Source organism: Cyprinodon variegatus, unplaced genomic scaffold (genome assembly GCF_000732505.1).
Source record: "Cyprinodon variegatus isolate N-32 unplaced genomic scaffold, C_variegatus-1.0 Scaffold47, whole genome shotgun sequence".
Lineage (NCBI taxonomy): Eukaryota > Metazoa > Chordata > Actinopteri > Cyprinodontiformes > Cyprinodontidae > Cyprinodon > Cyprinodon variegatus.
Window position 1 is genome coordinate 533,713 of NW_015150500.1, and position 13,932 is coordinate 547,644.

General features: G+C 36.8%; 1 protein-coding gene across 29 annotated transcripts in view; it reads left to right on the plus strand.

Moving 5' to 3' along the window:
• The first annotated feature begins 3,716 nt into the window (after window positions 1–3,716).
• LOC107082105 (gastrula zinc finger protein XlCGF57.1-like) overlaps window positions 3,717–13,932 on the plus strand; it is a 21,052-nt gene continuing 10,836 nt past the window's right edge. For 12 of the 29 annotated variants that reach the window (XM_015370569.1, XM_015370578.1, XM_015370574.1 and 9 more), the window contains exons 1-10: window positions 3,717–3,875; window positions 5,853–6,015; window positions 6,228–6,410; window positions 6,822–6,968; window positions 8,016–8,136; window positions 8,379–8,462; window positions 10,429–10,512; window positions 11,851–11,934; window positions 12,300–12,383; window positions 13,637–13,720. In XM_015370569.1, the coding sequence (XP_015226055.1) occupies window positions 5,971–6,015; window positions 6,228–6,410; window positions 6,822–6,968; window positions 8,016–8,136; window positions 8,379–8,462; window positions 10,429–10,512; window positions 11,851–11,934; window positions 12,300–12,383; window positions 13,637–13,720 (916 nt within the window). In that variant the 5' untranslated portion in view covers window positions 3,717–3,875; window positions 5,853–5,970. Of the gene's footprint in view, window positions 3,876–3,931; window positions 4,189–5,852; window positions 6,016–6,227; window positions 6,411–6,821; window positions 6,969–8,015; window positions 8,137–8,378; window positions 8,463–10,428; window positions 10,513–11,850; window positions 11,935–12,299; window positions 12,384–13,636; window positions 13,721–13,932 lie in introns of those variants that run through there. The other 17 variants (XM_015370575.1, XM_015370585.1, XM_015370570.1 and 14 more) reach the window with 16 other exon arrangements.

Below are 13,932 nucleotides of genomic sequence, written 5' to 3' on the forward strand. Positions count from 1 at the left end.
ACATGTAGGAAGTGTTAAGACTGATCCTCAGCTGAAGTTTTCAAATCTCAGCTGAGGACTCTACTGTAGAGAGTGGGTAGGACTTGAGTCAACATTTTCATTGTGCTCTTTCAATTCAAATCTGAAAAAAGTGGAGCAAAAAAGTAGTTTACCTCATACAATACTGTTTGTAATAGTTGTATTACAACTGTACAGTGTTACAGTTGTCCTGTAATCCATTACATTTTAAATAAGTTATATCAAAGACTCCAAGCTTGTGATAAAAGTGAATAAATGAATTTCTCTGTACTTTCGCTTTCATATATAAATCCAGCAATGACTGAGGATGCAAATAGAACTAATTTCCGAATGAAACTCAATGCAGTGAAAATGTGGCAGGTAATCTATGATCTCCTTATCATAAGACCATATAACCATAGAGTTTTCTAAAAACCTCTGGATACTGTCAGAACTTCAGAACATGGGACCCAGAGGTGAAGCAGACGGGAAATGCCAATGAGTGTGTGAGTCACTAACCTGGTTCAGTCCGAGCCCAGAAGACGGAGTTAAGTCCGGAGGGTTTGTTTGGGCGTAGCTTGCGATGCAAGCCCATTCCAGAGGTCCAGGAGAGAGGCAGAGCAGCACGAGCAGAAGCTAGAGCATGCAGAGGAGCAAAAGATTCCAAAGAGAGATAATCCGAAGGCAGAGTCAAAGCAGGAAAAGATTTCCAGGCCAGAAGTTGAGCAGTTTTAAGTCAGAAGACAGGTCCAAGGTTATTAGCAGGCAGATTCCAGGTAATGGTCAGAAAACAAATCAGGCAACAGAGCAACACAGAGGCAACCAAAACTTAGAAGTCCAGGGACGGAAACTAGTCAGGATCAGATAATCAGAGACTCACAGATGGCTAGAAAACTCTCACACTCAGCTAGAGAATAAGATAATCTGCCCATGATGACTGCATTCAAATACCGTAAATAGAGGCAGGAGCAGGTGGATCAGATGAGAGGTAATGAGAAACGGGGCAGAATTGGACAGGTGAATTAAATGAGTAATTAAACCAGTCATCTGTGCCAAGGTCATGAGAGATACAAATAAACCCTTTAGTCTCTTTGGATAAAAATAAAGTTTGCATTTCACTTGGAAATCAGAAAATCTGGATAGAGAGACTTGAGGAACAAGATCCAAAACATTTTCAGTTCTTACCATTTTCCAATGTAAGTACATTAATCCACCTGGATTTTTTTATTTCTTCATGCTGTATGGTGACGAGCTTCTTAGTGTAAGTGTAAGTTGGTGTAATGTAAGTGCCTCAGTGTTCTGTAATGTTTGTAGGATTAGTTTGATAGTGCTGTTTGCACACACTACAACTGCTGATCTGAAAAAAAAGCTAGTTAAAGAAAAGGTTTCCATTCCAGGGCATCAGAGGAAGATAGCAACTTTCAGAGGAAAATTTACTTTTAAGAGAAGTTTTATTTTTTTACGTAGTCAACAATCTTCTGAGAGTATAGAGAAATCTTACTTGAGTAAAATTTACTCTATGAACCAAAAGTAACTTGAGTTATTTGGATATCAGAAACAATATACAGAGGCTGTCACAGCAAGGCTCTTTATCCGTTCCTGACATAACATATTATATACACTTGTTTTATAAGTTTTTGTTGAAAAAAAAATATTTGGAAAATTGTTTTATGTTATTCATGTGTATTTTTTATTTGAAACTGTTACTTTTAAAGAGCAGAGATTGTGCATAACTGTCTTATCACATAATTTTAAACAATAAATCAGATGCTTTAAGTTACCAAGTATTTTTTTTTTCTCTTACTTGTTTTATTCCTTGGATCAATTTTTTTTTTTGGATCATTTTAAAGTAGTGCTAGTGTTGAGTAAAATTTTTAGGTACTCCACCCATCCTCTTCACAGTAGCATCTGACCAGCATGGGAAGGAGGTGATAGGCTGTTGTCTATGTCCTGCCAACAGGTCTTTAACAGTGGCGCCACCAGGGGGTGGCCAGGGGTGGCTGGTTACACTCACCAGTGTAAATTGTAGTGGCATCAGTTTAGCATCCCATTATGCACAGCCAGCAACGTAACATTAAAAATCTCACAATTAACCAAGTTATAGATATAGAGTAAGTGTTTACTTAAGTCTTTATGATTTCTACAAGCAGGTTTACCACAATATTAGATTCAACCTCCCCCCTATGAAACATTTCTGCAATTCTTGGTATTCAAGCATTACAAATCCTACTCAACACGTGATAACCAGAGTTAACTGCAGAATAAAATGTGTTTTAATCAATCAATCAATCAATCAATCTTTATTTCAGACACAAAAGAGGTCCATAGTAGGAGTGTAAGTAAGAGTAAGAAGTGTTTTGGTAATTTTCTTACATATGGGGTACAGTATAAAGTGAAACAGTCAGGTTTTTCAATCAAACGTTAATCACAGAGAAGCATTGTTGCNAACCCTAATTATTAACCTTCAAAAATATGGATTAAGATCTTGGTTAAAGGGGATCTATGTATTATTTAAAAAAATGACAATAAAACCCATTTCCAATTTTCAATCAGAACGTTTAATTTTCTCTATAAAACCAAGACATTCCAAGCGGCAATAGTGTAAAAGTAGCTAAAAACCACCAATTTCCACTTGTTTTATGGTTGTCATGTCATTTCATAAACAAAGCACGGGGAAAATATTCAAACACAAAATGACGACATGGAAAACAAAAAATGCTCCACAGCTAATCAGCAACTGCCAGCATGGTAACAGCAAGCATTACAAACTCGAGTTTGAAGCAGCCATTCAATCATTAATGCACGCTGCATGCACGACCAAAGCCAGCAAGCGAACAGCTCCAAAGTTAATATAAATGAGGGCGTACCTGTATGAGTGAGGCTGTGTCTCTCCAGCTGGTAACGCTGAATGAATCTCATGTCACACATGGTACAAGCATATGGCTTCACCCCTAAAACACAACAAAATTAGACAAATTCAACTTCAAGACAAAAAAATAAATTCAAAATTTTTAATGGCATGCTTTAATAATAATAAGGGTGTTTGAGGCATTACACTAACACAAGCTACAGAGAGCAGTGTGGATAAGCTTTTTTAGTTTAAAGCAATTGGTCTCATTTTGCTGAAGATTTCCTTACAAAGAGACGGTCAGAAACTTTAGAATTTGACTAAATCTTCATAGCGACTGCCTCGATAACTGCTCTTGATATTCCTTGAGTGTAGTGTAATGTGTCTTTCATTAAAAAGCAATGATCAACGATGTGCATGCAAAGTTGCATTACAGTGTTAAAAGTCAAGGTGACTGACGGAATCACTTCTTCAGTGGACAGTTTTCCAACAAAGCCTAAAATTTCTCTTTAACAGAGGAAAATAATTTATATAATTGAAGTATGGAGAAGGGATTATATATCATTTTGTATCATCATAAAGTTTGTTTTTTTTCTTTTGGAAATGGGAAAACTTTCACAGTGAAAAAATTAATTGATCATACCAGTATGAGTGAGGGTGTGTCTTGCCAAATGGTAACGCTGGAAGAACCTCATGTCACACATGGAGCAAGCGTATGGCTTCACCCCTATATGCATACAGTACCAGAATTTAGAAAAAAAAAAAAAAAAACAACAACAACAAAACATTTATTAAGGTTAACGCGGTAGTGGGCGTCTCCAGATCAGAATGATAATGGACTAACAGTCTCCTATGCCTTTCCAGTTTAATCGCAGCTCTGGTTTTTCGGGGGGGTAGAGGAAGATGAGCCCTTTCTCTTCGACTGAGGGGGGGTTTGCTGCTGTTGCTGTGTGGGGGAGTGGGCTACATCCTGTGGCGTTTCCTGTGTTTGTAAACTAGACGCTACAGAAGACGTCGGCGAGCAAAGCTGGTACGTAGAAGAAATGGATATATTTTTACGTTTTTGTGTAATATCAGTCATGCATTTTGATCAATTTTCTGCCTTGTTGCAAACCGTGCAGATGGAAAAGGCAGTGAAGGAGGTTATAGGTTGTTACAACGCCAGTGTTAGTCTGGGCTGGGATGCTAACAAATGTTAGCTCAATGGTGGGGAGGGGGAGGCACTTCTAACGACGGCCATCACGAATGTCTTTATAGCCCAGACGAGTCTGGAACCACTTGAGCTTTTGTTTTCATGTCTGGTAGTCAAACGAGGGGACAAATCGAGTGATTTTGTTTGTGAGGTATATTTTCTGGTTAAACGCTGGTATTAAACCAGTGTAATGGCTGGTTCAGAATCTGCTCGCCTTTAACATTAGAGTGGGCGAGGGCGCCACCGAGTAGCTAGCTGCTGGCTAGCTGGTGTTAGCTAGTTCTAGCTAGCTAGCTGATGTTAGCTGGCTAGCAAGCTAGCCTTCAACGGGAGCCAAACTAGCGGTCGGTCCGGTGGCAGAACGAAGGCCACTACTGTCTGGGTTGAAAATGTATATAAATCCAGCATATAGTTGGTTTCGGCATTAAAAAAATAAATATATAAAAGTAAAAAATACAGTAAACAAAACGTTATCTTATCACTTTTTCTGTACTTATTAAACTAGCATTAGCCTAAGCGGTTCATTATGTACCTATGTTAGCTCGTTCATGTTGGTTAACCATCTGGAAAGCATTATGAGAGACGTTTTTGATGAAAAACACAATTTAATCACCAAACTATTATAACAACCCTAAAAATCGCGTTTCTGTTTTAAACTGATTGCCACGTCGTTTTAATTATTGAAGGGACGTTTTATTCGAGTGTTGTTTTTGTAAATTAGTGTTAACTAATGGTTATTACAATAGGGGATGCTTAACAACTAGACAAATCGTGTTTTCATTAGTTTATAAATCAAGGCACAGCAATGCTACAGAGCAGCCAATAACATGTTTTAAAAGCTCTGATTTTTTTTATCCTTTTTTTGTCTGATGTTTAACCCAGAGCACTGTGCTATCAAAACTTTCAGGGTGTTTGCTGATATACATTTTAGACTAAAGGGCTTGAAAGGAAGTTTTAGATGAAGCAAGCCACAACCTCAATTTAAAGAATAAATTATGGGACAATTTATGCCGCCACAACAATGTTAGTAAAACTAGATTAAATAATAAATATTCCAGCTATTGTCATACAACATCAAGCAGATGATGATAAACTGTCAGGGGTCAATGCAACAGCACATAATTAACTTATGGTAAAACCTTAATATATAGGTTTGTTACGGTGGAATAAAGCTGTCCTTAAGCAAAGTTATGTACGGGTATTATTTTATTTTAATTTGAAAAGTTTATTCCTGAAATGTGGCTGCCTTTGTTTACATTCATGATTTATTGATTAATCTGGTGGTGTGATTAAAAAAACACCAAAAACAATACTCCATTCATCTTAATATAAATTAAAAATGGTTTTTGTCATACAGAAATTGCGATGTGTTCTGCTAAAGGTAATGAAAAAAAAAAGATTCAACGGGGTAATGTTACTTTAACAGCATCAAACTACCAGTCATAGGCTTCCCCTGCTGATTTTAAATTACTTGTGATCAATAGATTTTTTTTCTCTCTAAGATTTTTGTTTTCAATGTTTGTAATATTCCATTTTATTCTTCTTGTAATATTTCCTTCTTCTCAATCATTACTGAAATCTATATGTTGTTTAATTTTAGCTGTTTTTATAATCTGGAAATTTTATGCAGAGATTTTGCCTGTTAAAAATGAAATGAGCTTATTGTTAGAATAGATTCATTACCTCAGTCTTTTGTCTAAAGAAAAACCATCTTTGTACATTAACCTGATTTGTGCTGTGTGTCCGTAAGGGCAGCCAATGAAGCAGTCGTAACTATATGTCTGTCTGTTTCATCCACATCCTCCTCTTCCTCAGTTTTAGTACTAGATGAGTGAGGTGGGTGTGGCTTCCCACCAGCCCGACCATCCTGACTGACGGATCTGTGGATGACCTTGTCCCCACCCCTGTCCCTGCGCTCACATATACCACAGCAATGTCACATCTGCCCAGCAGCTCAGTCCGCGACCATATGAAATGGGTTTGTTTTGACAACACCAAAGTGGTTACAAATAGTTTTACTTGCAGCCTTGTGTCACTCAGGATGTTGTCGGCGTACGCCGCTACATGAACGTTACTGTCTTAGACAGAAATTGTTTCAATTTGCAGTTTATTTTTATGATTTGATAAAGTTTTTAAAGTGTTGCTCTTTGTGTGTTTTTTATTTTATTTTTATGTTTCAACCTTGTGCAGGCGGGGCTACTTGGCTGCGAAGCTGTCCTCTCCAGCATGGCCCTGATGCAGGCCAGCACTATGGCTGCTCCACCTAAAAAAATGATGGCTCCCCTTGGTCACGCACCACCTCAGAGAGAAGGACCTGACCGTACTCCCCAGAGCCATATGATCCTCCCTTCTGGAATGAGCTGTCCTCCCCTGGTTAGATCTCACATTGGAAAATTCAACAAGATGTGGGGGGTTATTAGCTAGCCTATTGATGGTGTAAAGACTGCATACTTTTATATATTCTGTGGTTATTCTCATAGAAGATTGATAGTGAAAGTAATTCTAAGTAATTCTAATTCTTTTTGTTTTATAATTTGATTTCTTACAAATGTAAACACAAGATTGACCACAAGGTCTACATTATTATATTACTTATAAAGCAGGCCAATATGTAAAAAAAAAAAAAAAATCATAGATCAAGTTTTTTCTGTAGGTAGTTGCTACAAAATTACTGTATGATAAAGGGAAAAGGGTTAGGGTTACTGCTTGGTTTTAAGACCTGGTTGGAAGTGTTGATACAGAATTTAAAAGATGAGAAATAATTCACTTTCTTGTGTTCTGTAGCTTATCCGGAAGGAAGGTGATTTCCAAGCACCCCGCCTGTTGGATGAGAAGGACATGAGGACCAACGAAGACATGCAGCAGAAAAAAAAGAACAGGAAATCAGTAACGCCCTGTAAAGTGAGAGAACAAGAGGGAAGGGGGGGGAAGGTCAGTAGCCTGGATTGTTGGAATTGTTGGGGATTTTTTATTTTTTTTAAATGATTGTAAATCTAGCTCCCTGTCCATGAACCGTGATCACTATTTCAATTGGCTGATTCGCTGCTGCCTTGGATCATCCAAGGGTGCACATTTTGTTTGTGTGGGGGTGGGGGGAGGAGCACAGGAAAGATATGGAGGGGGTGGGTGGAGGTTCTCTGGAGAGGAAGGGGGGGAGGGGAGAGAAGTGGAGCACAATGACTGCAGTTGTGAGCATGACTGGGGGAGCAGTAACGTGAGGGCTCCAGGGCATTTGACGTGATTGTGGGAGAGTTTTGGAATAATATTAAAACTGCGCAAAGAGAAACATCTAAATTACACATCTAAAGTCCTCTTTGTTTGTTGATCTGTTTTATGTGAAATAAAACATTTGGCATTTATGGCGATGCTGTGTTAAAACGGTCAGATTACAGGTCTTACTCATTAATTAAAAGAATATTCAGTTTTATTAATTCTACTCAACGAGAGAAAATGATTTGTTACATGCAGTAAAACTGCATTTACATTGGACTTTGGATAAGGGCTTACAGCTAATGGAAACCCAATAAGGGAAACACCTAAAGCATACATACAGTGGGCCCCGGTGATCAGGGTTTAAGGCCACTGCCATAGAGAATCAGTGGAAGATGGGAGACCCAACTGTGCCGATAAGCCGAAGGTCACTGACCCCCCTTTTGAGTGCATGCAGTTTGCTTCACATGGATAAACTTTTAAATGGCTTCAAAATTTCTGAAGAAAACCTTTGGGTTTTCAGTAGAAAATAAATAAGCATGTGAAATATATCAGTTATCATGTAAAGAATCTATTTAATGAGCTTAACACTTTATTTGGAAAAATAAAGCAAACAGTTTTCTGGGATGTTCATATTTTCTAGAAATACATATGCATGTTTTCATTCTAGTTAACTAGATATTATATATTTGTATATTACTCTAAAGCCTGTGTTTTGTGTATTTTTGTTTTCTTTTACTTTTTTTCTTTTTTGTTTCTTTCCTATAGGGCACAGGTGGAGATGAAAACGGTCCTGCGTCCAAAGTACAAAAAAATTTTATTTGTGATCACTGTTACGGAGCTTTTAGAAGTGGATATCACCTTAAGAGACATATCCTCATTCATACAGGTATGATAAACTCTTCTTGCAGCTTGACCTTTTTTTTAAACTAGAAAAGCTTTTATTTTGTTGCATATTAAAATTGATTTCTGAAAGAAAGTTTAAAACTCTTAAGTTGGACTCTAAAAGTTTGCTTTAGCTTTGAGCTTTTCCAGTGGCCTGCTAAAAGCCTTTGTTTGGTAATAGCTTTGCCTAACAGCTGACTGGTATCTGTGGGGCACTTGAACTAAAACTGGTGCTCTTCGGTTTAGGGGAGAAGCCGTATGCTTGTGCCGTATGTGACATGAGGTTTATTCAGCGTTACCACCTGGAGAGACACAGCCTCATTCACACGGGTATGCGTCCTCAGCCGTACCCATTTTACATAAATCTGACTACGCTTGTAGTCTTTCACATTAATCAAGGGACAGATGCTGACGATTCATTTTTGTCTGTGGACTGTAATTTCCAACAAAGCCATTTCACTAAATCTTATTTATTCCAAACTTTTTATTTGTCCCCACTACCAGAAAACAGTAAATTGAAGCCATTGTGGTCCTGTAGTCCAGAGTCCATTATTAAAAACTCTGTTTCTGAAGTTCTTGTGGAGTTTTTAAGGAGCTCTGACTTTGTTTTTCATATATACTGGAGTAGTAGAAATATGATGAGTATTCCTTGTTTTCGGCACTTTGATGATTTCTAAAGGTTTTTGTTGAAAAGAAATTTTAGCAGAAACTGATTGCTTTTCAGACTCTACAAATACATTTACAGTGTAGATCTTATTGTTCTACGTAACTGTAAACATTCTATGATTTGGTCTGCAAATAAAAAAAGAAGCTCATAGTATATTAGCTGGTATTGGGTCAGGGTCTAAAAACCTTTAGCACAATTGCATTTTATTATTGTATTTACACAACAATAAAGATTCTACTGTGTAACATATTTAAGCTGCGCTTTTTTAAAAGCTGAAAAGCTACAATAATATTTGAAGTGGGTGGACAGTATAGACATAGCATTTATAGTGATACTTTGTGGCTATAAGTCTGTAAGTGAATTCACTTAGGGCTTCACAATAAAACAAAATCTATCCACTATAAAACAGGCTAGATAGCTACAGCAGGAGTTCTGTTTGATATTGTTTCACTGCAGCAAAATGTATTAAAATATTTTTTCAGTCACTTTTTTATTGCTGGGATTTATTGATGATCTCATGGATCACATCGTGGAAACAAATAGTCCATACATAAAAGCTGAGATCCTAAACGCACCATTTGGGTATATTTTTAAGTATATATTAGTGTACCAATTGTATCAAAGGATGGCTGATTCCTTTTAGTATAATACAATAATATTAATGGATGGAATATTTACCCACATCCCAAATTCCTACAGAAACTATTTTATTACTGTAGTTATAATAGAATTTGATTGCACCATTATAACTGCAGTGATCAATGTTAATAAATAGTATTTGTTTTATAGCGATATGTAACAAATGTTTTCAGTTTTACCTTAAGCTCTTTTGAACTCTGTTAGATTCAAATGAGCACAACTGAGGATAGTAGGGAATACTCTTAAAACTGTGTAAGTAAAATTATCGTTTTCTTAATTTAGACCATTCTGTTTATGAAGAATTCTGATGTCGAATTCTAGAAAAGCTGAAATTAAATCACTCTGCACCTTTTTGATTCAAAGATATGAGCAGATCAATAGAAAACAATTAGACATTCTGCGCTATCCACACCTCACCTCACACATTTGACCACATGTATTCTCCAATATGTTGTTTCTGCTTTGGCCTCAATGGCAAGATATTAACCCCCCCTGTGCTTTAACAAGTGAATTAAGTTTATGGAGAAGACTTTTTGATAGTGGACTTGACTATGGACCTTTACTTGTGGACCCAAGTGTACAGATTGTAAAACTGTTAAAGCACAGGCAATGCAGTATATTGCCCTTATATGCTTCATTTTGTGTTGACAGCATCTGCATTGTGAGCAAAGTAAATGCTCTCAATTTTTATTGGTGTACAGTTAAAATTGAGAACATTATTTTAGAGATGTGTGTATAATAATCATTAAAGACCATCTGGGTAAGTCAACCCTCTCCGTAAAAAAATAAATGCTTAACTAACTTTGGCCTGTAGTATTAATCCACATTGATTTAGATGACATCTTTTACAAGTTTTTATTTTTGCCAACACTGCATCTGTTTTTCCTGCATATATATTTTACACGTTTTCTTGCTTTTTTTCATTTCTTTTAAAGTTATTCCCTACTTACCAGACTGCCTAGCTAATACTTGTATGCTCTGTGTGTGTAGGGGTGAAGCCGTTTGCTTGCTCCATGTGTGACATGAGGTTTTTCCAGCGTTACCACCTGGAGAGACACAGGCTCACTCATACGGGTATGCGTTTTTTTACCGTACCCAGGTTTTTGTTTAGCGTGATTGGGTAGACTCTAAAGTCAGTGGATTTCTTTTTGTTTTATAGGCAAGTCTGACTTCTATCAAACATAAAAACAGAGATAAACACACAGGCTGAAAGCAACAGGCAGGCTGTAGGAATTGATTTGAGGTATAAAAAAAATTAAAACAAAAACAAATAAACAAGGAAGCCCTTAGTAACAAGGGTCTGACCTCTTGTTACTAAGGCTTAAAAGATCAGCTTGAAAACCAGCTTTTGGGCGCCTTAGAGTTGCAGTTATTCTGGTTGTAGTAGGTGAAGGCTTACATATTTCTGTCCTCATTTTCAGCTTTGTATTTTTAGATGTTCTTTCTTACACACTGAGCATTTGTAGATGTAAATTTGGAAAGAAATTAACAGTAGTTGGAACTATCAGCCTCAAAACAAGTTCAGAACCGAATGAAATTAACCCCAATATTACGTAAACACACTTTTAACATTACGTTAGATTTTATTTTATTTTTGACTTTGAGAAAATGTTTCATCTGGCTAGGAGTTCAATCGCATTAATAGAGTAGAATCCTGTTTGTTAATCTGTGTTTTAAGAAATCCACCTTGGTGGCCCTTTTGACTCTGAAAGACATTCCACTAACTTCCAAAAATATGCACAACCTAACACTGTCCCACCAACTAACGTCATGACTGAGTCCGTTTTCATATTAATGCTTTTTTTTAAAATACATTTTAGCAGAAAACACATCTACATATAATACATATTCCCCTTTAGCTAAAGTTTCTTAAGTCTTGAAAGGCTTTCGACCTAAGGTCCTGAGGAGGACAGCTGACGACGGGATGACACTTACCTGGGCGAGAAGCTTTTTGCTTTTGAGCAGATTTAGATCCAGTGTGTCCACTCTGTAAACACATACAGTAAAAGGAGCTCCTTTTTTTTTCAGGGTCAAAGTTCAAATCCAAGGAGGGCGTCTCTACATTGTTCTTTGGAAATCATAATTTAAATTTTGCAACAGTTGTAATATTAATGAGCTTCCAATTCATGTTTGAACCAGATGTTACCCTCCCAGATTAAGCGTGAGAAATGTTTCTAATTAAGGGTAGCATGGCAATCATGGCAATGTAGCTTAATAACCCTTCTGTTTTGTGATGTACATTTAATTTGAAAGTTTATAATATCTATATTGCTCATAATTTACCAAACACCATTCTAATTAACCTAAATTCTGAAATGAAAGCCTACTGGATCAAGCCTATTTAGTTGGTAGGAAGTCCCTCTTATCCCAAAGTGACGTCGTAGCTAATTTCTTGATAATCTGTGTATGTAGGGGTGAAGCCGTACGCTTGCTCCATGTGCGACATGAGGTTCTTCCAACGTTACCATCTGGCGAGACACACCCTCACTCATACCGGTATGCGTCTGCTCACTCTAGATGTTCCCACCTGAAGCAAAGATTTATCTGTTGTCAAAAAGCTAAAAGGACAGGCTTTTCCAGACGCATGGAGATGTATCCAGACATGTAACAGATTAGGAAAATTCTAACTTTTCATTATTTTCTCTAAATGTAACAATATGTTTACCTAATTAGCATGTGTTCTGCGTAATTGTTATATCTTCTATGTTTTTTTTTTATGAGTAAAACCCTGACAATATAGCTAGGCACTAGAAAAATGGCAATAAAGTTGTGCAAATGTTTAACTAAAGAGCAGGGAGTGATCAAATGCCTAAACTTTTTTTTTTTGTTCAGTGATTATTTACATACTTTTGTATGTGTAGGGGTGAAGCCATACGCTTGCTCCGTGTGTGATATGAGATTTTTCCAACGCCACCACTTGGCACGACACAGCCTCACTCACACGGGTATGGTTTCACCCTCCTTCTCTTCAACAGTGCCCAAATACCCAAATTTCTTAGTCGTGTGTGACTTAGAGGTGCCTCACTGTTCCTATATACAAGAAGTAAATCAGAGTTTCTGTTTAAACCATTAAAACCAGCATGTTTAGCAGCTAAACACTCCAGTTAATGCTGTAAAGTCTTCCTGACTGGATTAAAAAGACTTTCTCTCTATGAACACTTTAGTTTTAAGAATATATTTCAATTATTGTCTCTGTTTAATGAATGTCGACGGATTAGAAAATATTTGTTGGATGTATAGTTTGTGTCAGATCTGTTCCCTCTTGGCATGTCTGGATACATAATATACAGGTGCATCTCAGTAAATTATTATAAGAATATTCTAATAATGAAAAACAGAATTTTATTTAAACAAACTAATTTGAGATTCTATATTTTTTCCACACATAGCCCTATTTTCTAGGTTTATCTCTTATATTTGATAATTATGGTTAAAAGCTAATGAAAATCTAAAAGGCAGTTTTTCATAAAAAATGGCTTTAAATACAGAAATCCTCCCTACTAATGAGTATAACAACACAGTTTATGCAATCACATTTGGTTAGGGTTCATTTTGATTTCCCAAACTTATTTGATTTATTCCAGACTCTTGAACTTCTAAGTACATACCATTTTTTATTTATCTTTAATTGCTCTATCTAGTTGCAGTCTAGTCCTTATCCTCCTTAGCCCAGGTTGGTCCCTTTCGGATGTGGTATGTGGTGAAGGAGTGACTTTAAAAACAAGGATTGTGACGTTGCCAGCCCATATCTTTAGTTCACCTGAGCCTTGTGCTGAGTGGACGTGGTTTCCCAATTCTCTCATGGCTGCATCGTTTTTCTTTCCACTTAACATTCCATTACAGTGCTTAAACAAAAATCTTTTTTTTGGCTTATCCTCCTTGTGGAGAGTGTCAACGACTGTCTGCTGGACAGAGGTTGCCCCCTGATTGCATTGAGGCCATGATATGAGATCAATACTTTTTTAAATATAGGTTTTCATTAGCTGTAAACCATAATAATCTGATTAAAACACTTGAGAGATTTGTGTGTAATGAATCCCCAGAGTTACAGTATTTGAATCAAAGTTCCTAAAAGTAAAAAGCATTGTTCAGTGATAATTTAATGAGGAGCAGCTGTAAGTATGTGTGTCCCGTGAGCTCTTTTTGTTTGATTTTCATATTTTTTTTCACCCAAGAACCCTTTGCTTTGTGTGTTCAGGGGTGAAGCCATATGCTTGCTCCATGTGTGACATGAGATTTTTCCAGAGATACCACCTGGCAAGACACACTCTCACTCACACGGGTAGAAGTTTTACTTACCCTCTTTCTTGTCCGTACTAGTAGGAGTTAAAGACATTTGCTGTTGATAATAGGGCTCATCTGTATGTGAGAACCAATCTAGTTTTTATTTGTTGTTGTTTAGCTGGTTTTGTTCTAGATATTTAGCTATCATATATTGTCTTATTTGCAAGCTGCTTTTTAGTTTTGACACACTTGGTTAGTTAATCAGCTTTT